Genomic DNA, 24740 nt, shown 5'->3' with positions numbered 1-24740 from the left:
AGCTCATCCCTAACTAATTTGAGTTGTGCAATGTGTGTGTCTGTGTACCAAGTGGAGGTTCTGGGGAGATGCCGATGCTCTGTAGAAGGGCCTCAGTCTCTCTGCGCTTCCGGTCCAAGTCGGAGTCCACTGGGGCAGCTTCAGCCTTCTGCTGCGTCTCTGTCTGTACACACACACACACATACTCTTGAGTATACCAAACATTAGGAACACCTTCCTAATATTGAGTTACACACACCCTTTTGCCCTCAGAACAGCCTCAATTCGTCAGGGCATAGACTCTACAAGGTGTCGAAAGCGTTCCACAGGGATGCTGGCCCATGTTGACTCCAATGCTTCCCACATTTGTGTCAAGTTGGCTGGATGTCCTTTGGGTGGTGGACCATTCTTGATACAAACGAGAAACTTTTGAGTGTGAAAAACCAAGCAGCATTGCAGTTCTTGACACAAACCGGTGCTCCTGGCACCTACTACCATACCCCTATCAAAGGCACTTAAATCTATTTTCTCGCCCATTCACCCTCTGAATGGCAAACATACACAATCCATGTCTCAATTGTCTCAAGGCTTAAAAATCATTATTGAACCTGTCTCCTCCCCTTCATCTACACTGATTGAAGTGGATTTAACAAGTGACATCAATAAGGGTTCATAGCTTTTACCTGGATTCACCTGGTCAGTCTGTCATGGAAAGAGCAGGTGGTGTATATTTTACCTTGTTTTAACTCGGCAAGGCAGTTAAGAATAAATTCTTATTTTCAATGACGGCCTAGGAACAGTGGGTTAAAACTGCCTTGTTCAGGGGCAGAACGACAGATTTTTACATTGTCAGTTCGGGGATTTGATCTTGCAACCGTTCAGTTACTAGTCCAATGCGCTAACCACTAGGCTACCTACTGCCCCGGCAGGTATACACACACACATACACACACACATACACATACACACACACACGTAGTATATTAGCTTTGTAATAGGATATTAGCATGAGGTCTATGGCTCAGCTCAAGTCGGACAGACAGGGATGAGCATGACAGTGTGTCTACTCACTTTTTTCCCATCTTACCTCTTTCTTTTTCCTTTCCTCCTCCTTCCTCTTTTTCTCCTCCCTGATCTGAGCTAGGCGCTGCTTTTTGCGCTCTAGCTCGGCTTTTATGTCACTTTTGTCCGCCATTGTTTCCTACTGAGCTGGGAAAAAAGGAATGTCACACAAGGATGCAATGTACCTTCAACACTAGAGAACTGCTACTGGGTGTGGCCCTGGGTCATTCAGTTCCTTCCTGTTTGGCCTGTAACATGATCCATAATCCATAACAATTCAGGGAATAAATAAGTCCATCATCTACCTGCATCTCCCTATCAATGTATTGTGGTAGGGTCAATAACAAATAATCATACTTCACCTGAAGGCACCACCAATGCAAGGGCAAGGGTTGGCTAATTTGGTAACAATTCAAAATTTGAATATTGAATTGTAGTAAAAGGACAATGACACCATAAGGAAGGCATTGTATCAAGTTGATACTCCCACAACTGCCAGGTTTGGAGCTGAAACACTTCCAACTGCAAGCAATGTATTTATTGTAGTACAGTTGTGTGATGTAAATAGCATCATTGAGAATCCTGCTGGGCTACGCAGACAGGAGGAAATACAGCCGAATAAAATAGGTAATGAACAAAAGTGGAGGATAAAATAAAGAAACACTTTATTGAAATACACCCAAAACAATACAATTCAAATGAACAGACGGAGTTGGTAGCAATTGGCAATGCATAAGATGCATAAGATGCCACTACTGTACCCATTAGGAGTGGAGAAAATTGCGTTTTCCCCTTTAACACACCACGTATAGGTAATGATAAATTGGGTATTATTAGCAATTCACGTTACGTCATTTTTCAATGCGCCTCTTCTTCCCACGATCCAAAGCCATACAGAGAAACACCCAGCAAAATAGCAATTACACGAGCACAAATGACACACATGCTACAAATGTATGCAATAAATCATTATATTTCCTCGTAAAGACTTGTCATACCTGATCTCTCTTTCCCTATGGATGCTGATGATGATGTGTCACTTGCAAAGAAAGATGCTGTATCACGCGGCTGCTACACCCCCGGCAAATCACCACATTATTTATCCTCCTCTAATGATATTTAACCAACAAACCTCGGATGTATGGTGAAAAGAGGTCGTTTCAGTTCAGATGATATTACTGTCATTGGCTAAAATCAAGCACATTCGCGTCAGATGACCTAAATAAAAGATGAAACATGTGCATGATGCAGCATCCCTCAGGAAGAGAGAAGGAAATTCCACCTATCAGTGCAATGTGCCGCTTTGAATTAACTTTAGCTGTTACAATGTCGTCATCTACAGGCCATTTAGAGAAGTGTATGGCGACACGGCTGGGGTATCAGATTTAGATTTATTTCCCAATCATTTTTATATATATACCGGTATATAATATCATAATTAATACGTAAATTGGATTTGATGTTTTTTCTGTTTGCACATGCTTATTTATTTCTGAGATGCGTTGGGGCAATTATTTAAGATCAAAACAGATCAAATCCCGCCCCAAAACTAGCGTGGTGCTCTTTCATTGGTCAAAGTCAATGCCAATCAAATCCAAACTTCAATAACAATATAGAGGTCGGTTTTGGGAGGAGCGTTCGTTATTTCTGAAATATTGTAAGTAGCTTATTGAGCGTTTATGAGATGAAAATACATTGGGCACTGTTCGGGAAATGTATTGTGTTCCATTGTAAATGGTTTTGAATATGTCAATTTAACGCCTTAATATTGCCCTTGGTGGCTAGCATTGGTCAACTAGCTAACGTTAGCAAGCTTCTTCAACGTCTGCGAGACTGGAGCTTGCTGCTGATGACAAGAAAGGGCACCCTGGCCTGACACAACAATCTGACTGTCTAGGGACTTCAATTTGAATTTGTTGCAACCATGAAGTTCACGCAATTTTTGCTAAGGAACAGCTCCTTACCCAAACAAGCACTAGTGGATCGGTTTTCCAAGTTCTCACCTTCGCCGCTGTCAATGAAACAATTCATAGACTTTGGTAAGTTTTCATCCCTGTCCTGTCAATAACACGGCTGAACAATAATACTGTCCACGTTTATTCTGAATCCATAGTACAACAAGTACCACTGGTTGCATTTATCAAAGTAGCTAGAATGTTTGTTGTGGTGCATTCACTGCTGTCACTGACCAGTGTACTGTACAGTATGTGCTCCCTGATCACAGATGAACTCTGCTGAAGCTTTGATTAACATTCTTCCAGCTCTATTCTTCCTTATCATGTTACTGCTGTAAATGGATGCAGCTGCCTAATCAGACTGGGATTCCCATTGTATTTCCCTTTTATCCTGACACCTGCAATTAGAGAATGACTGCAATACGGCAGTTCAAAATGTACATACTTTGAAATTGTATCAAACCCCTAATGATGGGATGGTTTGGATTAAAGCAAGGAAATAAGATAAATGAATACCCGGTTCATGCTTTACTCTTAGATAGCACTTGACCCATGTTCTTGGGTGAAAACATGACATAATACAGCTGCCAAAACAAACCATTTCAAGGTCTTGACATTGTCTTAAACATTTACACAACAGTACATGTACTGTATGACCTCCTGTCTTGTGATTTCCAGTCAATATCCTATCCCTGGGACTGAAACGGGGAGGGACTACCTGAACTGGTCCAATGAGAACCAACGCTTGTTTTCCATTGCATAACATTTTGCTACGGTGTACCCCCAATGAGTACAACGCAGATGTGTTGTCATGTGACTACAGGCTCGGCCAATGCCTGTGAGAAGACGTCCTTTGTGTTCCTTCGTCAGGAGCTTCCTGTCCGGCTGGCCAACATCATGAAGGAGATTGACTTCCTCCCTGACAAGCTTCTCAGCACCCCCTCACTACAGTTACTACAGAGCTGGTACTGTAACGTTATAACATCCCTCACTACAGTTACTACAGAGCTGGTACTGTAACGTTATAACACCCCTCACTACATTTACTACAGAGCTGGTACTGTAACGTTATAACACCCCTCACTACATTTACTACAGAGCAGGTACAGTAACGTTATAACACCCCTCACTACAGTTACTACAGAGCTGGTACTGTAACGTTATAACACCCCTCACTACATTTACTACAGAGCAGGTACAGTAACGTTATAACACCCCTCACTACAGTTACTACAGAGCAGGTACAGTAACGGTATAACACCCCTCACTACAGTTACTACAGAGCAGGTACAGTAACGTTATAACACCCCTCACTACAGTTACTACAGAGCAGGTACAGTAACGTTATAACACCCCTCACTACAGTTACTACAGAGCAGGTACAGTAACGTTATAACACCCCTCACTACAGTTACTACAGAGCAGGTACAGTAACATTATAACACCCCTCACTACAGTTACTACAGAGCAGGTACAGTAATGTTATAACACCCCTCACTACAGTTACTACAGAGCAGGTACAGTAACGTTATAACACCCCTCACTACATTTACTACAGAGCAGGTACAGTAATGTTATAACACCCCTCACTACAGTTACTACAGAGCAGGTATAGTAACGTTATAACACCCCTCACTACAGTTACTACAGAGCTGGTACTGTAACGTTAATACACCCCTCACTACAGTTACTACAGAGCAGGTACATTAGCTATTATATTCTACAAGTGTCTGGACCTCTATTGGAGGGATAGGACACCATTTTTCCAAGATAAATCTCATCATTTGGTGTTTTGTTGATGGTGCTGGAAAACGCTGTCTCAGGCGCCGCTCCAGAATCTCCCATAAGTGTTCAATTGGGTTTAGATCTGGTGACTGAGACGGCCATGGCATATGGTTTACATCATTTTCATGCTCATCAAACTATTCAGTGCCCTATGGCCTGCCCAGCATTTTTATACATGACCCTACGCATGATGGGATGTTAATTGCTTTATTAATTCAGGAACCACCCCTGTGTGGAAGCACCTGCTTTCAATATGCTTTGTGTCCCTCATGTCCATTATCTGTAGATCTGGGACCAGTCTAGGTTACCTTGGAGGTGAGCTGCAGGCTAGAGATTAAGATGATGTGGATGTTCACTGTTTGTTGTGCCAGAGGAAATGGGTCGCTCTGTTGAAGTATTCTCCAGCTATCTAGACTCCTTTCACCTCACATTCGTTGATATTGATTAATGAACTTGATCATTGCTCTCTGCCAGTGCTTGAATTGGACTTAAATATGTGCCAGTACTCATTTTGGATGACGGTTCAGTTTTCATTTAGGTGCAGGAACTCCACAATACTTTTGAGCTAATATTCTTTAAGTGGGGCAGGAACTCAAGCTGTAGAACATTTGAGGTTCCGGTGAGCTCCTTCCCAATTCAAGCACTGCTCTCTGCGCTAGTCTGAAATATATATGATAAATGCCTTATCTTGAACAACCAAATACTGTAGGTGATATTGCCTATTCCAACAGACTCTGTAGGATGTTATTATCCTGCCGGCCATACCAGCATGTAGACTATCTTACTGAACTACTCTGGCCCAGTGAGAGGTATGAGTGTATAGCCTGCAGCCTACACGGCAGGGTGCCAGCTGCCTGTCTGTCAGGTAGGCTGTACATGTGTACAGACAGACAATGTGGCCTGGAACATTGTCATGTATCAGCACAGTGGAACAGGGGGCGTGTGAGACCGGGTTATCAGAAGTGTAGCCGCCATGAAAAATGGCATGCTCTGCCCTCCTTTTTCTATAGTCCATGAACATCTCCTTTGTCTTGCTCACATTGAGGGAGAGGTTGTTGTCCTGGCCTTACACTGCCAGGTCTCTGACCTCCTCCCTATAGGCTGTCTCAATGTTGTTGGTGATCAGGCCTACCACTGTTGTGTCGTCAGCAAACTTAATGATGGTGTTGGAGTCGTACTTGGCCACGCAGTCATGGGTGAACAGGGAGTACAGAAGGGGACTAAGCACGAACCCCTGAGGGGACCCCGTGTTGAGGATCAGCGTGGCAGATGTGTTGTTGCCTACCCTTACCACCTGGGGGTGGTGGCCCGTCGGGAAGTCCAAGATCCAGTTGCAGAGGGAGGTATTTTGTCCCAGGGTCCCAAGCTTAGTGATGAGCTTTGAGGGCACTATGGTGTTGAACTCTGAGCTGTAGTCAATGAACAGCATTCTCACTTAGGTGTTCCTTTTGTCCAGGTGGGAAAGGGCTTGTGGAGTGCCATAGAGATTGCGTCATCTGTGGATAAGTTGGGGCGGTATGCAAATTGGAGTGGGTCTAGGTTTTCTGGGATGATGGACAATGTGCATCAAGTCTGTATTAGTGAGTGAGTGAGTGACAGTCAGAGGGATTTGTCATTTGGAAAAATCGTTACTTGCAATTATGTTCTCTTATTGAAACGACATACACTACTCAAAAAAATAAAGGGAACACACTTAAACATGCACATTTGTGGCCTACTGGAGGTCATTTTGCAGGGCTCTGGCAGTGCACCTCCTTGCACAAAGGCGGAGGTAGCGGTCCTGCTGCTGGGTTGTTGCCCTCCTACGGCCTCCTCCACGTCTCCTGATGTACTGGCCTGTCTCCTGGTAGCGCCTCCATGCTTTGGACACTACGCTGACAGACACAGCAAACCTTCTTGCCACAGCTCGCATTGATGTGCCATCCTGGATGAGCTGCACTACCTGAGCCACTTGTGTGGGTTGTAGACTCCGTCTCATGCTACCACTAGAGTGAAAGCACCGCCAGCATACAAAAGTGACCAAAACATCAGCCAGGAAGCATAGGAACTGAGAAGTGGTCTGTGGTCACCACCTGCAGAACCATTCCTTTTTTGGGGGTGTCTTACTAATTGTCTATAATTTCCACCTTTTGTCTATTCCATTTGCACAACAGCATGTGAAATTTATTGTCAATCAGTGTTGCTTCCTAAGTGGACAGTTTGATTTCACAGAAGTGTGATTGACTTGGAGTTACATTGTGTTGTTTAAGTGTTCCCTTTATTTTTTTGAGCAGTGTACTTTCCCAAAATAAATGGTGCTTAGTGCTAGTGATATCTATGATATTTTACTTCACCACTTTCGAGAATTGAATTTGTCTATTTCCTAGATGGGTAAAACCATCAGCTAGCTACTATGTAGCTATGTCAAGTACAGCAAAGTTAAACCTCTGAAATAGGGCAATAACTTATAGTTAGTCCCAAATGGCACCCTATTCCCTACATAGTGCACTACTTTTGACCATTGCCTTATGGGCCCTTGTCAAAAGTAGTGCACTATATTGGGAATAGGGTAACATTTGGGACACTACCGCTGTGATAGATGACCAGTACAGAACCCTACTGTATGTGCCGGCGTTATTGGCAATGTAATGGTACGGAAGATATTTATAAAACTGGGTCTAAATGTAGCTGTCTACGTCATCGCTACTCTATTGAGGCTGTTTTCATATCCAGGATGTGGGTTTTTCCATTTACAATATTGATTTGGCACCATTTTATTTGGCTTGGTTAGTGGTGACTGGCATCAACAAATGTTACAGGTAAACTTTGTAATTCAAGACTAGCCTAATGTATCTGTTAGAGTATGTAGCCAATGCAACAGCTGTGTTAGTAGAGTGGGAGGGTTCAAGGTCAATTGGTGGACAGAGGGTTTGAAAACAGTCAGCCACTCTGATCTCTCATCTACCTTCCTGACTATCTGCAAGTCACTGAAGTCAGTACAATTTAGCTTACAGCTTCACAGCCTCTTAACCAGGCCTTGATAGTGACTCCTCTGACCAAACTAGTAGGCTAATAAGTAGGCTACTAAAATGCTTACTGGTTTAACTTAGGAGGCCTACTTCCACTAGGTCAGAAGTATTTAGGGTTTGCTGTAGAGAGAGAATATTCAGGTTTTGAGGGGATGAAAATTGTGAGGAATGTTTTTACATCGGAGGGAACATGATGGCCCAAATGGCACCCTATTCCCTATTTAGTGCACTACTTTTGACCAGGACCCACATGGCTCTTGTCAAAAGTAGTGCACTATATAGGGAATAGACCTAGTCTGCACTTCCCAAATGACACCCTATCTCCAGTAGGAGATAGTAGCCCTAGTTATTATAGCATGTATAAACACACCCTGTGGTTTCCATGGTCACCACAAGAGGCCGTTCCCAAATAGAATTCTGAGATTTCCAACAGTGGAACTCCAGGAGTCAACGAGGAACTCCAGGAGTCAACGAGGAACTCCAGGAGTCAACGAGGAACTCCAGGAGTCAACGAGGAACTCCAGGAGTCAACGAGGAACTCCAGGAGTCAACGAGGAACTCCAGGAGTCAACGAGGAACGGAACAGTCCAAAGTGATTAGCTGAATGAAAGAAGTGATCTTTGCCCTGGTTTTTGGCTTCTATTGGCCACATTCTCAGGGCAGAATTCAATGAAGACCTTTATTTTGGCCCCACTTTGAAGGAAACTTGAAGCATTAATATAACCTTTATTATGCTTCTAGATACTTCAGAAATCATTCATTCATAAGAAAATGTCTTGCTACACTTCCAAGCACATTTCTTATAAATGCTTAATGAATGCTCTATCAAATCAAATGTATTTATAAAGCCCTTTTTACATCAGATGTCACAAAGTGCTTATACAGAAACCCATCCTTAAACCCCAAACAGCAAGCAATGCAGATGTAGAAGCACGGTGGCTAGGAAAAACTCCATAGAAAGGCAGGAACTTAGGAAGAAACCTAGAGAGGAACCAGGCTCTGAGGGGTGGCTAGTCCTCTTCTGGGTGTGCCGGGTGCAGATTATAAGAGTACATGGCCATTAAGGCCAGATTGTTCTTCAAGATGTACAAACGTTCATAGAGGACCAGTAGGGTCAAATAATATTCACTGGTTGTAGAGGGTGCAACAGGTCAGCACCTCAGGAATAAATGTCAGTTTGCTTTTCATAGCCAAGAGGTCATGACAGCAGGTGCGGTAGAGAGAGAGAGTCGAAAACAGCAGGTCTGGGACAAGGTAGTACGTCCGGTGAACAGGTCAGGGTTCCCTAGTCGCAGGCAGAAGAGTTGAAACTGGAGCAGCAGCATGACCAGGTGGACTGGGGACAGCCAGGAGTCATCAGGCCAGGTAGTCCTGAGGCATGGTCCTAGGGCTCAGGTCCTCCGGGAGGGAAGGAAGAGGGAGATAGAGGGAGCATACGTAAATTCACACAGAACACCAGGTAGGAAAGGAGATTTACCCCAGATATAACAGACTGACCCTAGCCCCCCAGCACATAGACTATTGCAACATAGATACTGGAGGCTGCTTTAAGAATACACTGTATGAATGCCCTATAAAGCCTAATGTATTATTGTTTTCCTGTGTAAACTAACCAGTCTTCTGTGGTGTATTCCTACAGGTATGCAACAAGTCTGATGGAGCTAGTGGGCTTCCTGGAGAAAGAGCCCGATGATAAAAAGATCCTGAAGAAGTAAGTCAATTACACACGGTCACATCCAGCAGATAGGTAGTAGCCTTGTCTTGCTACTGTTCAGCACTTCTCATTAGATAACTTGAGTCATAGTTAATTCGGGAAAGGAAAGATAGTCTTTCTCTAAGCTCAGCCCATTAATAGCTACTTCCTTTAACTGAATAATAAATCTTAATCTGGAATGGAATGTGATCTGATGGATAAACACTTCAACCATAACTCTGGCTCTACTGCATACAGAATAGAATGATTTACAGGCTTTTGCAAAAGATGGTTTTGAGTTGGTAACAACCTTGCAGGTGTTAGTGAATGACTGGATGAACGGATGGCTGGATGATGAATGAATGAAGTTTGACATCTGTCCACCCAGCTACGTACCTTAGGTTCCTTTCAGGGTAGCGTGTTGGAATGTGCCGAGTTGTGAACCTAAGACCCAGCCTTAAAACCCCTTTCCTGTCCTGTCTCCCCCCAGGTTCACTGAGACCCTGGTGAACATCAGGAACCGCCACAACAACGTGGTTCCCACCATGGCACAGGGAGTGGTAGAGTACAAGGATGCCTTTGGCTCCGACCCTGTGACCAATCAGAACGTCCAGTACTTCTTGGATCGCTTCTACATGAGCCGCATCTCCACGCGCATGATCATGAACCAGCACTGTCAGTATACAATACTAAATATACACTGAGGGTACAAAGCATTAGGAACACCTTCCTAATATTGAGTTGCACCCCCACCCCCCCTTTTACCCTCAACGGCCTCAATTAGCTGGGGTATGGACTCTACAACGTGTCGAAAGCCTTCCACAGGGATGCTGACTCCAATATGTCAAGTTGGCTGGATGTCCTTTGGGTGGTGGATTATCTTGATACACACGGGAAACTGTTGAGTGTGAAAAACCCAGCAGTGTTGATGTTCTTGACAAACTCAAACCGGTGCGCCAGGCATACCCCATTCAAAGGCATCTTTTGTTTTGCCCATTCATCCTTTGAATGGCACACATACGCAATCCATGTCTCAATTGTCTCAAGGCTTAAGAGTCCTCCTTTAACCTGTCTCCTCCCCTTCATCTATACTGATCAAAGTGGATTTAACAAGTGACATCAATAAGGGATCATAGCTTTCACCTGATCAGTTTTAGTCATGGAAAGAGCAGGTGTAATGTTTTGTACACTCAGTGTATACCATACTACTATAATAATATATTAATATACAGTGCATTCATAAAGTATTCAGACCCCTTGACTTTTTCCACATTTTGTTACGTTACAGCCTTATTCTAAAATGGGTTAAATTGTTTTTTCCCATCGTAAATCTACACACAATACCCCATAATGCCAAAGCAAAAACAGGTTTTTATGTATGCAAATGTAAAGAAAATGTTTTTTTAAATGTAATAATGAAATATCACATTTACTTAAGTATTCAGACCCTTTACTCAGCGATTACAGCCTCGAGTCTTCTTGGCACGCCTGTATTTGGTTGGATGGGGACCGTCACTGCACAGCTATTTTCAGGTCTCTCCAGAGATGTTCAATCGGGTTCAAGTCCGGGCTCTGGCTGGGCCACTCAAGGACATTAAGAGACTTGTCCCGAAGCCACTCCTGCGTTGACTTGGCTGTGTGCTTAGGGTTGTTGTCTTGGGTCCTGAGCGCTCTGGAGCAGGTTTTCATCAAGTATCTCTCTCTACTTTGCTCTGTTAATCTTTTCCTCGATCTTGACTAGTCTCCCAGTCCCTGCTGCTGAAAAACATCCCCACAGCATGATGATGCCACCACCATGCCTCACCGTAGGTATGGTGCCAGGTTTCCTCCAGATGTGACGCTTGGCATTCAGGCCAAAGAGTTCAATCTTAGTTTCTTCAGACCAGAGAATCTTGTTTCTCACGGTATGAGAGTCCTTTCGGTGCCTTTTGGCAAACTCCAAGCGGGCTGTCGTGCCTTTCAGTGAGGAGTGGATTCCGTCTGGCCACTCTACCTTAAAGACCTGATTGGTAGTGTGCTGTAGAGATGGTTGTCCTTCTGGAAGGTTCTCCCATCTCCACAGAAGAAGTCTGGAGCTCTGTCAGAGTGACTATCGGGTTCTTGGTCACCTCCCTGAACAAGGCCCTTCTCCCCTGATTGCTCAGTTTGACCTGACGGCTAGCTCTAGGAAGAGTCTTGGTGGTTTCAAACTTCTTCCATTTAAGAATGATAGAGGCCACTGTGTTCTTGGGGACCTTAATGCTGTAGACAATTTTTGGTACCCTTCCCCAGATCTGTGCCTCGGCACAATCCTGTTTCGGAGCTATACGAACAATTACTTCGACCTCAAATGTTGGTGTCTGTCTTTCCAAATCATGTCAAATCAATTGAATTTAGCACAGGTGGACTCCAATCAGGTTGTAGAAACATCTCAAGGATGATCAATGGAAACAGGATGCACCAGAGCTCAATTTCGAGTCTCATAGCAAAGGGTCTCAATACTTATTGTAATGTGGTAATGTTGAACCCAAGAACAGAGAATGAACCAGACCAGGAAACGGTGACCTGCGAAAACGTAAAGACTTTACTTGGAAAAAATAAACAGAACAATACAGGAAACTCAAAAACCAAAACAATAAACACTAATACTCAAACTACATGGGGGAGACATACAAGAAACTAAATCCATGAGCTAACAAAAGGGAACAGAAAACACACCTCTCTTAAAGAGTAAGCAATAATGAAATAAAAAGAAACACCTGGGTAACAAACAAAGTCTTTAGGGGCGTCTCTGCCGCCCTCTGGTGCCCGGAGGAACCATGACACTTATGCAATGCATTTGTTTTCGCTTTGTCATTATGGGGTATTTATTTAGATTATTATTTTTTTTCTTTAAGCAATTTTAGACTAAGTCTGTAACCTAACAAAATGTGGAAAATGTCAAGGGGTCTGAATACTTTCCGAATGCACTGTATACCATACTCAAAAGTACCATTGTGACGTGTTTTTGAATCGGCATCCAGGTGTGGTTATTACCACATGAGTTTCATGTACCTCTTCAGCTCTCATCTTTGATGGAAGCGCCAACCCCGCCCATCCCAAGCACATTGGCACCATCGACCCTGACTGCGATGTGACGGAGGTGGTAAAAGGTGCTGTCCCTCATCAGCTACAACATGCCACACAAACACACACTATACTTAGTCCCTAGATAACAAGCTTGATTTACACAAGTAATCTCATCATCTTTCTCACTGCTACAGTAGGTGGTTGTGAACATGTCTGAACATGTCATCCTAGAAGTCGTTTGAGCTGACATCAAAATAACATAATTCACGATTCGTGTAGGCCGGCTCTGGCCCAACCCATCAGTTTCTGTGACCAATCAGAACGGTTTGAAGTTGAAGTTGCAGAGGAGGGAGGCAAATCCAGACTCCTCTTGGAGAGGAAAACGTTAGTGAGCGTGGCGTTAGGCCAGAGCGATGTGAATTGGTAGCCAGGCAACCTTTTCACCTTGATCTGCACAGAATATAAATTGTCCTGTAATTTTAAACACAGTAGAAGATGTGTGTAAACGTAATAATTTTTAAATGGATACAGAGACAGACGATTCTCCACCTATCCCTGTTGCTACATGTAATTTTGTCTAGTTTATTATTCTACTTTTGTAATGGTTATTACATTTAGTTGTTATGGTAACTAGATTGAATGTCAGTGTGCTACAGTCCTAGTCTTGTTTCGTTTGTCTGTTCCCAGATGCCTTTGATAGCTCCAAGATGCTCTGTGAACAGTACTACCTGACCTCGCCAGAGATTGACATCACACAAGTCAACGGTAAATCGCATTCTATACAGGGTTACAGACCTTGGTTCAGGTAGTATTTGTTTCCCTTCAAATACTTTAGCTGCTCTTGATTGAGCTGTAGTAGCTGCGCTTGGTTGAGCTTGCCTGGCTCAATTGATCCAATAGAATAGTCTCAGAAGTGCAAACCAGCCCAGCTGGCACTGCTGATGGGCTCAATCGAATGCACAAAGTATTTGAAAGATTTCAAATACTATTTGGAGTCAGGTCTGTTTGATACAACATTATGCAGTCACATGTCGTATTGTGCCAATCGAAGGGAGAATGGCCAGAGTAGCTTGAAGCTGTTTCTCGTTCTCCTATTTCCAAAATAGTAAAATTTGGAAAGCAAGTGGGTGTTGGTAGCCTAGCAGTTAAGAGCGTTGGGCCAGTAACCTAAAGGTCGCTGGTCTGAATCCCCAAGCCGACTAGGTGAACAATCTGTTGATGTGCCCTTGAGCAAGGCACTTAACCCTAATTGCTCCTGTAAGTTGCTCTGGATAAGAGAGTCTGCTAAATGACCAACATTTAAATGTAAGGTTAGGTTTACAGAAACAATCTGCAAGGTCATATTTGCATTGTGAGTCATTTGAGGTTTGGCTAGGTTTCAGTTAAGTTTATTGATCTGCGAGTGGGTTGGGTATTCTTGATCTCGCATTCAATTTCTCTTTGTCTACTCAATTTGTGGCGCAATTTGCTAAATGTGTGTGTGTTTGTTTGCACAGGCTAGACTGTGTACGTGTTGTTCAGAGATATTTAGTCGTGTTCAGAGATTGTGTTTTCTGTATCTGAGGCACACAGACTTTGAACCACAGGCAGCCATGTCTACAGAGAACCATTCATTCATACATGTCAGTTACATAGAAGTCAATAAGTATTGAATGTATACCTGTGTATCGCCCCTGTGTAGGTTATATGTGTCGTATGAACAGGATAATAGCCAATAGCACCACTTCAAAAGTCTAACCATGACAAATAATCATCTTTGCCTAAACTAGATCAAATCCAGATGTCATTTGGTGCCCAAATATTCAAAACATGCCAGCCATAAAATAGCATCACCTACATCTAATACATTACATTGGGGTGTTGGACAGTCACATTAGAATTAATAATTCATCATAGTTTGCCTTTGGTCAATGTGCACCAAATCAATCCCCACCAGTTTCTGTCGCCAGTCAGCAGCAACAAGACCCTTGCTACATGCTCAGTCTTGTCGCCGGGCAGATTTCTCTCTCAGGGAAGCGTCCAAGTCCAACTCTTAATAATAAATCTCAGTTCACCCAAATTCAACTATGTAATAGTCACCATGTTAAATGAGCCATAAAAAGGGAAAACTAGGTCTGTTCATGGGTTTGGTTGGTAGTAGCCTCATCCCCAGGGCCCAGTTTTTCAAGTCATCCGTCTGGATTTCGCCTATCGAATAGGATTCAATGCATAAAAATAGAATGAATAGAAGGAACGAATTGTTGACTTGAATGGGGACTCCTGTTCTATTCATTCTATTTATATGCATTAAATCCTATCCGATATAGACGATAACTTTTGAAAAACTGGGCCCTGGCTATCAGAAGTGGCTTGTAACAAGATTCGTTTGGCAGAAGAGTCAATTATGAATTTGATAGTGGTTATTGAGTTGAGTCGTGCATGTTTATGCATTTGCAATAAAATGTGAAAGTTGCTTTTGGTTTCTAGTAAATTATATTCTCAGTTGTGTATGTTCTACATTTTCAATAAGTCTAAGTCATGTTTGGTTTGGAGTCATTTGGAGTAATGCTCAGTGTTCCTCAGCCAAAGGTCCTGACCAGCCTCTTCGTATTGTCTATGTTCCTTCCCATCTCTACCACATGCTGTTTGAGCTCTTCAAGGTACACCAAACATGTACTTACTATGTCACTTTTATTTATATTACCTCAATTTGATTCATATTACTTTGTCATTTTCTCAAGCAATGGTTGTTTTGTTTCCAGAACGCCATGAGAGCAACAGTGGAGACTCATGAAATGGCCCTGCATCTCCCACCGGTCAAAGTCCGAGTCTCACTGGGCAGTGAGGACCTAACAATCAAGGTAAACAAAGGCTCAGAGAGTATTAACCATCCACCATCGCAATGAGACATGCCACATTACATTCCCAGCATACAAAAGGTAGTGCATGCACATCCAACATCCTTCCACACATGCAGGTTGGAAATAATACCATGGGACATAGAAGCCTAGTGTGTACAGTTGAATGTGTATATTTGTCTATGAATACGTCCAGTATTACTATAGATTTCCTCCCATGGTTGTTCTGTATGTCCTAATGATGATGATATTTGGGGAGACAACAGGAAGAGGCTGGAACCGAGAGTGGAACAGACCTATAACGTTGTTGTTGTTTCTAGATATCAGATCGAGGAGGCGGAGTTCCCCTGAGGAAGATAGAGCGTTTGTTCAGTTACATGTACTCCACCGCCCCCAGCCCCGTCGATATTGACAACAGCCGCAATGCACCACTGGTAACACCCTGTCCTGGGGCCATTTAAACTATATAGTTGACTAGTGCATTCGGAAAGTATTCAGACCTTGACTTTTTCCGCATTTTGTTACGTTACAGCCTTATTCTAAAATATATGAAATAGTTTTTTCCGTCATCAATCTACACAATACCCACTTAAATATCATCCATCTGATGCATCTGAATGTGGGTCATGTTGGAAGACTCATCATGTGACCAGCTTGTGATAGAGCCCTATCCTCATAACCTAGCTTACTACCCCACTCTGTGGTCCATCAACAGGCATTTTTGTTTTATTTTTTTATTTTTTCACCTTTATTTAACCAGGTAGGCTAGTTGAGAACAAGTTCTCATTTACAACTGCGACCTGGCCAAGATAAAGCAAAGCAGTGCGACACAAACAACAACACAGAGTTACACATGGAATACACATGGAATTAACAAACACACAGTCATATAACCTAATCTACCACTCCAGACCCTTTACTCAGTACTTTGTTGAAGCACCTTTGGCAGTGATTACAGCCTCGAGTCTTCTTGGGTATGACGCTATAAGCTTGGCACACCTGTATTTGGGGATTTTCTCTCATTCTCTGCCGATCCTCTCAAGCTCTGCCAGGTTGGATGGGGAGCGTCACTGCACAGCTATTTTCAGGCCTCTCAAGGACATTCAGAGACTTGTCCCGAAACAGATCCTGCATTGTCTTTGCCCCAGTCTGATGTCCTGAGTGCTGTGGAGCAGGTTGTCATCAAGGATCTCTCTGTACTTTGCTCCGTTCATCTTTCTCTTGATCCTAACTAGTCTCTCAGTCCCTGTTGCTGAGAAACATCCCAAAGCATGATGCTGCCACCACCATGCTTCACCGTAGGGATGGTGCCAAATTTCCTCCAGATGTAACACTTGGTGTTCAGGCCAAAGAGTTTAATCTTGGTTTCATCAGACCAGAAAATCTTGTTTCTCATGGTCTGAGGTTGCTTTTGGCAAACTCCAAGCGGGCTGTCATGTACCTTTTACTGAGGAGTGGCTTCCTTCCGTATGGCAACTCTACCATAAAGGCCTGATTGGTGGAGTGCTGCAGAGCTGGTTGTCCTTCTGGAAGGTTCTCCCATCTCCACAGAGGAACTCTGGAGCTCTGTCAGAGTGACTATCAGGTTCTTGGTCACCTCCCTGATTGCTCAGTTTGGCCAGGTGGCTAGCTCTAGGAAGAGTCTTGGTGGTTACAAACTTCTTCCATTTAAGAACGATAGAGGCCACTGTGTTCTTGGGGACCTTCAATGCTGCAGAAATGTTTTGGTACTCTTCCCCAGATCTGTGCCTCGACACAATCTACGGACAATTCCTTCGATCTCATTGCTTCCTTTTTGCTCTGACATGCACTGTCAACTATGGGACCTTATATAGACAGGAGTGTTTCTTTCCAAATCATGTCCAATCAATTGAGTTTACCACAGGTGGACTCCGATCAAGTTGTAGAAACATCTCAAGGATGATCTGGAAACAGGATGCACCTGAGCTCAATTTCGAGCCTCATAGCAAAGTGTCTGAATACTTATCTAAATAAGGTATTGATGTTTTTTATTTTCTAAAAACCTGTTTTCGCTTTGTCATTATTATTGTGTGTAGATTAATGAGTACATTTATTTATTTCATCCATTTTAGAATAAGGCTGTAACGTAACAAAATGTGGAAGGGAAGGGGTCTGAGTACTTTCCGAATGCACTGTATACAATGTATACTATATAAAGTATACAATTAACCTAAACTACTGGCAGTGTAGTTTAACAGACCGTATAACTTGATTTAAGCTTATGACTTTGGCAGTTTGGCCACATGTTAGAGAGACATTTATTTTTCAATTGCCTGCTGTTTATTTTATCTCAGCTAAAATGTAAACCCCAACCGAGTCTATACTGACTAAAATGTCATCTGTGAGCCAACAGTATTGAACACGGCTGTAAATAATCAGAATTACAAACTGGACTGTTCATTCATTGCCCTGGGTTATAAGTGTAACTGAGTTTTTACTACTGTACTGGGATTGTTCAGAGTGAGTTTAACTCTTTGTGTCCCTGGCTCTGGTTCTCTGTAGGCTGGTTTTGGCTACGGTCTTCCCATCTCCCGTCTCTATGCCAAGTACTTCCAGGGAGACCTGCAGCTCTACTCCATGGAGGGATATGGGACGTCAGCTGTCATCTACCTGAAGGTAACACTTCTACGCATGGAATTTGTTAGTTCAACAGTCTTAACTTGTTGTCTTGTTCTACATCTAAACAATGATGGTGTTTTTGAAGTATGTAGGTTCATTTTCAATATTGGTTCACGTGCAACAGTATGGCTCACAGAGTTATAATGTAAGCTCAGATTTCACTCTGTCCTACATACCGTTATGTTAAACATAGTTACCTAGTACCCAATGCTCATGTAATTCCATTACCCACTTAAATAACTTCCATCTGATGCATCTGAATGTGATAGAACCATATCCTCATCATCTAACTTACCACTCCACTCTGTGCTCCATTACCAGTCCTTGTACTAATATAATCTAACCTACCACTCCACTCTGTGCATCATTACCAGTCCTTGTACTAATATAATCTAACCTACCACTCCACTCTGTGCTAAATTACCAGTCCTTGTACTAATATAATCTAACCTACCACTCCACTCTGTGCTCCATTACCAGGCCTTGTACTTATATAACCTAACCTACCACTCCACTCTGTGCTCCATTACCAGTCCTTGTACTAATATAATCTAACCTACCACTCCACTCTGTGCTCCATTACCAGTCCTTGTACTAATATAACCTAACCTACCACTCTACTCTGTGCTCCATTAAAAGGCCTTGTCCTCAGAGTCTGTGGAAAGACTTCCTGTTTACAACCAGTCAGCCATAAGGCGTTACCAGACGAGCAATGAGGCAGATGACTGGTGCATGCCCAGCAAGGATCCCAAGAAGCTGGGATAAGAGGAGAAGTTAACCAAACAGACAGAGAGAGAGAGCACAGATAATATGAAGAACGGAGGAGCAGGAGGAAAGAAAGAAGAGGATGACTGAAAGGAGGAATGGAATGATTCATAATCAGAAACTAACAGAAGGTACCCAATTGTACCGTGTGTGTGTGTGTAATATCTGGATTCTTCACAATGGAGATTCTCATCCAGCACTTGAAGTGGAAAAACACATTCATGTTGGAGGCGTTTCAATGGCAATACCAGGATCTCTATTCAATACCAGGATCTCTATTCAATACCAGGATCTCTATTCAATACCAGGATCTCTATTCAATACCAGGAGCTCTATTCAATACCAGGAGCTCTATTCAATACCAGGAGCTCTATTCAATACCAGGAGCTCTATTCAATACCAGGAGCTCTATTCAATACCAGGAGCTCTATTCAATACCAGGAGCTCTATTCAATACCAGGAGCTCTATTCAATACCAGGAGCTCTATTCAATACCAGGAGCTCTATTCAATACCAGGATCTCTATTCAATACCAGGATCTCTATTCAATACCAGGATCTCTATTCAATACCAGGATCTCTATTCAATACCAGGATCTCTATTCAATAAGTGACTTTGTGAATGTTACAGTCAGAAACAGGATCATAAACTACTCACAATCACATCTCACCTTTTGGTTTCATTTAGCCACACGTTTCAGGTGTTCATTTCACTGACTTATTTTAACATTATGACACCGAAGCAGTGTAAAAAACTAGCATTTTGCTTAAAAGGTGCATTTTAGTTTGTAACTGATCATTTAATTTATTAAACGCCTGAATTTGGTTATACAGTGATATAAGCCGCACTATCACAGTAGTACTGTCTGTGATACTACGTTTTAGATTGTGTATCTAGTTTTTTCTAAACTCTTCACTCACAGCTACAGTATGCAGCTAGGACACTGAGCTCCATGGACGCAGATAGATATAGTGTGTCAGTCAGAAACATGTCAAGGCCATGCTGTCAGTCGATGGGTTTTCTCTGGTTACCCTTCTACTACAGGATGTTCTATGGGTACATAGTGGTCAACAAATGTTATTTTCAGCATACTATGTAGACTCCATATAGTTTCAACTCTGAGCATTTCACCTTTTTGTTTTTTACTGCTTACAAATATTCGTCAATCTCGGAAGTTCAGACAGACGTTTATCTCCACTGTTTTTTGGGACCTAAAGGGAATTTAGTAGAATCAACTGTAAATCTTGGTGACTCATTTTTTTTGTTCCATCCTCACTTGTTGAATAAGACAAGAGCTCAAACAAAGGTCATTCATTCAAGGTTTCCTATGAAGACAGAACATAGATATTGAAGACATTGAGGTATCTAGTACATTTACTCTAAACCAAGTCCAACTGAGTTTAAGTATAAGTTATGTGAATATTGAGATACATTTTCTATCATACTGTTATGATCATTTTAAATGACTAAAACGATTGCATTTTAGAGGCCGGCTAGGTCTTTTATACATGAACTATTTATTGAATAACGTTGTGTTCCAGAGAGCAAAATGGGAGTATTATCACATTTCTGTGATTTGCGACACGGTAAGACTGAGTTGAATCAAATGTTTGACTGGTGCCCAGTGTGAGTTTTCTTTGATGTGTCAACTGGGGCAGTCATTACAAAATGGATTTATTTCATTTCCTGGTATACACTAAATAGTCACTATTATTACACTCCTTAGCAATAAGAAATCACATAAAAGACTATGTACACTTACTAACATTTAATCCAATAACAGCTAAGTATTTGTAACTAGTCAATATTTGTATGTGCATTGAAACAAAACAAAAATTGTTTGAGAATAACACTGAAGTGCCAACTTTTATTTCTTTCTTTCTGGTTTTTAACATGTATGGTTTTAAATCACACGATCTCAGGATGTTGAAGGCATTTCATATTTTTCAAAGTATCATCGTAAGTGCTGTGATGTCATATTAAACCGACCTGGGAGGAGCTATCTATCAATGGAAGTTGCTGATTGGACCTCACACTGTGGGCGGAGTCCTAATTTGAGATTATTGCACATAATTTATTATTGTTGCCGTTAATAGATGATTTACCAATATACATTATTTGGGTTATGGGCAGCCATCTAATGTCAGGATTTCAGTCTAATTGAATTCTAACTGAATAACAATAGTGGTTATCTGCTTATTTTAAGCATCTTTAGGTTGTTCAATAAAATGCAGCTCTTTATGTAGTTCTCACTCTGCCATTTGCCCCTCTGCCAGTGCCAAACAAAACAGTGTCTTCAGAAAGTAATCATACCCCTTGACGTATTCCACATTTTGTTGTGTTACAGCCTGAATTCAAAATGGATTAAATAAATAAAACGTCTCTCCCATCTACACACAATACCCCATGATAACAGTGAAAACATGTTTGTAGAAAGTTTAGCAAATGTATTTAAAATGAAATACAGAAAAATCTAATTTACATGGGTATTCACACCCCTGTTTCATTACATTGTAGAAGCACATTTGGCGGCGATTTCAGCTTTGAGTCGTCTTGGGTATGTCTGTAAAGATTTTCAATAGGATTCAAGTCTGGGCTTTGGCTGGCCCACTCACGGACTTTCACATTCCTGTTCTGAAGCCATTGCATCGTTGCTTTGGCTGTATGCTTGGGGTCATTGTCCTGTTGGTACATAAATCTTCGCCCCAGTCTGTTATTTGCACTCTGAAGCAGGTTCTCAGTGATTTGCCTGTATTTGGCTCCATTCATTGTTCCCTGTATATTCCTAAGTCTCCCAGTCCCTGCCACTGAAAAGCATCCCCCATAGCATGATGCTGCCACCACCATGCTTCCCAATAGGGATGGTTTTCTTTTACACATAGCACTTTGCATTCAGGCCAAATAATCAATGTGTCTCATCAGACCACATCATCCTTCAGCCTTATGATCTGTCTTTCACGTGCGGTCAAATGCCTTTTTCTCAGGAGTGGCTTCCGTCTGGCCACTCTCCCATAAAGCCCAGCTTGGTGAAGTGCTGTAGAGACTGCTGTCCTGGTGGCAGGGTCTCCCATCACAGCCATTGAACTCTGTAGTGCTGTTTGACCAAGGTCCTTCTTGCCCAGTTGATCAGTTTGGTCAGCTCTAGTCTGGGTAGTTCCATATTTTTTCCATTTGCCAATGATGGAGAACACTGTGCTCTTGGAAACTTTCAACACTCTAGAAATAGTTGTATACCTTTCACCAGATATGCAGTGAGCTTTTTGTTGTTGTTTTGGCTCTGTGCAGACTGTCAGGTTTAATTTAAAGGTATTTTGATCTACATATGGTGAACCATTTAGAAATTACAGCACTTTTTGTACATAGTCCGCCCCATTTTAGGGGACTAAAAGTATTGGGACAAGTTCACTTATGTGTATTAAATAGTCAAAAGTGAAGTATTTAGTCCCATATTTATAGCACGCAATGACTACATCAAGCTCTACAAACTGGCTGGATGCATTTGCTATTATTTTAGTTGTTTGGTTATCTTGTGCCCATTGGAAAATAATGGTAAATGTATTGTGTCATTTTGGAGTCACTTTTATTTTAAATAAGAATAGAATATGTTTCTAAACATCCTAACATGTTTTACCTTCCCTGATATTGTAATGGTGAGAGGTTAGCATGTGTTGGGGGTATGATATTTGTGCATGCTAGGAATATGGGACCAAATACTAAACTTTTGACTATTTAATACACAAGTGAATTTGTCCCAATACTTTTGGTCCACTAAAATTGGGGGACTATGTACAAAAAGTGGTGTAATATCTAAACTGTTCACCCTATATGGATGAAAATACCCTCAAATTACAGTCTGCACTTTAACCTCATAAGCATCGTATCATTTCAAATCCAAAGTGCTGGAGTACAGAGCCAAAACCACAAATATTTCATTATCCCAATACTTTTGGAGCTTACTGTATGCCTAAAAACAATCTCAGCGATCGTACAGTTCCTTAGACTTCATGGTATAGTTAATGCTCTGACATGCCCTGTCAACTGTGGGACCTTATATAGACAGGAGTGTTTCTTTCTAAATCATGTCCAAACAATTGAATAGGCCACAGGTGGACTCCAATCAAGTTGTAGTGAAATCTCAAGGATGATGGAAGGACATTTGGATGCACCTGAGCTCAATCTGGAGTGTCATAGCAAAGGGGTGTGAATACATATGTAAATTTGATATTTCTATATTTCATTTTCAATAAATTTGCAAAAATGTATTAAAACAACATGTTTTCACTTCGTCATTATGGGGTATTGTGTGTAGATGAGTGAGAAAAAAATATTTGGATTAATTTTGAATTCAGCCTGTAACAACAAAATGTGGAATAAGTCAAGGGGTATGAATACTTCTGAATGTGCTGTATGTGCCTGCAGTGCTTCCATTTAGCAGCCTTTGCAAGTGCTTCAGTCAGAATCGTTGTTACCATAATCACGTTCTATCTACTAACTACAGTATTGATTCACTCTTGTATACGTTTGTTTTTTAGATTTGTTTGTTTTTCATTAAAAAAGGACCTGATTTTTAAGGGTTGATGATCAATATTTTCCCTCATCGCTATTATTTGATCATATCATGTTGTCAAGGCGGATTTGTTACAAACTGAATCAGAGGGGGAGGTTCTGACAGTACAGTCAAGTTTACCAGTCAAATGGACATGTGGATAACTGATAAGATCTACCAACTGTCACAACTGCCATCCCTGAACACAGCATAATAAAATGCATTTAAAACACTTTCACTTGTTATTATTGGACTAACCCCTGTTCTGACAGTTCTGGAACTAACCCTGTCTCCTCTTACTGACAGTCAGTAGTGAACTTGACCTCTGGTACCCTCTCAGTGTACCCTGACCAAGCCTGCATCCTAAAGGTCTCTCCAGTGCTGTACTATCAGGCTACCCGCTTCCCATGTGTGTCTGAGAGTGTTGACAACACAAACAAACCTTTTGCTTACATTTCACAGAGTGCAATCAGTTGATCTAAACTTATCAAAAAAAGAAACGTCCTCTCACTGTCAACTGCATTTATTTTCAGCAAACTTAACGTGTAAATATTTGTACATAACAAGATTCAACAACTGAGACATAAACTGAACAAGTTCCACAGACATGTGACTAACAAAAATGGAATAATGTGTCCCTGAACAAAGGGGGGGTCCAAATCAAAAGTAACAGTCAGTATCTGATGTGGCCACCAGCTGCAATAAGTACTGCAGTTCATCTCCTCATGGACTGCACCAGATTTGCCAGTTCTTGCTGTGAGATGTTACCCCACTCTTCCACCAAGGCACCTGCAAGTTCCCGGACATTTCTGGGGGGGATGGCCCTAGCCCTCACGCTCCGATCCAACAGGTCCCTGAGGTGCTCAATGGGATTGAGATCCGGGCTCTTTGCTGGCCATGGCAGAACACTGACATTCCTTGTCTTGCAGGAAATCATGCACAGAACAAGCAGTATGGCTGTTGGCATTGTCATGCTGGAGGGTCATGTCAGGATGAGCCTGCAGGAAGGGTACCATGTGAGGGAGGAGAATGTCTTCCCTGTAACGCTCAGCGTTGAGATTGCCTGCAATGACAACAAGCTCAGTCCGATGATGCTGTGGCACAACGCCTCAGACCATGATGGACCCTCCATCTCCAAATCGATCCTGCTCCAAAGTACAGGCCTCGGTGTAATGCTCATTCCTTCGACGATAAATGCGAATCCGACCATCACCCCTGGTGAGACAAAACCGTGACTCGTCAGTGAAGAGCACTTTTTGCCAGTCCTGTCTGGTCCAGCGACGGTGGGTTTGTGCCCATAGTCGACGTTGTTGCCGGTGATGTCTGGTGAGGACCTGCCTTACAACAGGCCTACAAGCCATCATTCCAGCCTCTCTCAGCCTGTTGCGGACAGTCTGAGCACTGATGGAGGGATTGTGCGTT

The 24740-nt window shown here is 42.3% G+C and overlaps 2 protein-coding genes across 14 annotated transcripts in view; one reads left to right on the top strand and one right to left on the bottom strand.

Annotated features, from left to right (window-relative positions):
• The window catches only part of LOC129830838 (cytoplasmic dynein 1 intermediate chain 1-like), a 131749-nt gene extending 129404 nt beyond the window's left edge, over nucleotides 1-2345 (bottom strand). For 4 of the 7 annotated variants that reach the window (XM_055893611.1, XM_055893613.1, XM_055893614.1 and 1 more), the window contains exons 1-3: nucleotides 2040-2344; nucleotides 1067-1188; nucleotides 49-163 (exon numbers count right to left, since the gene is read on the bottom strand). In XM_055893611.1, the coding sequence (XP_055749586.1) occupies nucleotides 49-163; nucleotides 1067-1174 (223 nt within the window). In that variant the 5' untranslated portion in view covers nucleotides 1175-1188; nucleotides 2040-2344. Of the gene's footprint in view, nucleotides 1-48; nucleotides 164-1066; nucleotides 1189-2039 lie in introns of all 7 variants that reach the window. The other 3 variants (XM_055893616.1, XM_055893612.1, XM_055893617.1) reach the window with 3 other exon arrangements.
• A 296-nt stretch (nucleotides 2346-2641) lies between these two features.
• Nucleotides 2642-23550, top strand: LOC129830840 (pyruvate dehydrogenase (acetyl-transferring) kinase isozyme 2, mitochondrial-like). 7 transcript variants are annotated; one of them, XM_055893618.1, is made up of 12 exons: nucleotides 2642-3080; nucleotides 3820-3961; nucleotides 9429-9500; nucleotides 9973-10157; nucleotides 12524-12613; nucleotides 12810-12914; nucleotides 13218-13295; nucleotides 15093-15169; nucleotides 15272-15370; nucleotides 15688-15801; nucleotides 17891-18004; nucleotides 18647-23550. In XM_055893618.1, the coding sequence occupies exons 1-12, from the start codon at nucleotides 2966-2968 to the stop codon at nucleotides 18770-18772; spliced, it is 1317 nt and encodes a 438-aa protein (XP_055749593.1). In that variant the 5' UTR covers nucleotides 2642-2965; the 3' UTR covers nucleotides 18773-23550. The 7 variants fall into 7 exon arrangements, 5 of the variants coding, with proteins under 5 accessions (XP_055749593.1, XP_055749595.1, XP_055749596.1 ...); XM_055893619.1 differs by having other exon boundaries at nucleotides 2992-3080; nucleotides 3675-3961; XM_055893620.1 differs by lacking the exon at nucleotides 12810-12914.
• The last annotated feature ends 1190 nt before the right edge of the window (nucleotides 23551-24740 follow it).

The sequence above is a fragment of the Salvelinus fontinalis genome, chromosome 32, assembly GCF_029448725.1.
Source record: "Salvelinus fontinalis isolate EN_2023a chromosome 32, ASM2944872v1, whole genome shotgun sequence".
In the NCBI taxonomy this organism is placed as follows: Eukaryota; Metazoa; Chordata; class Actinopteri; order Salmoniformes; family Salmonidae; genus Salvelinus; species Salvelinus fontinalis.
This window is presented reverse-complemented; position numbering and strand designations above follow the sequence as displayed.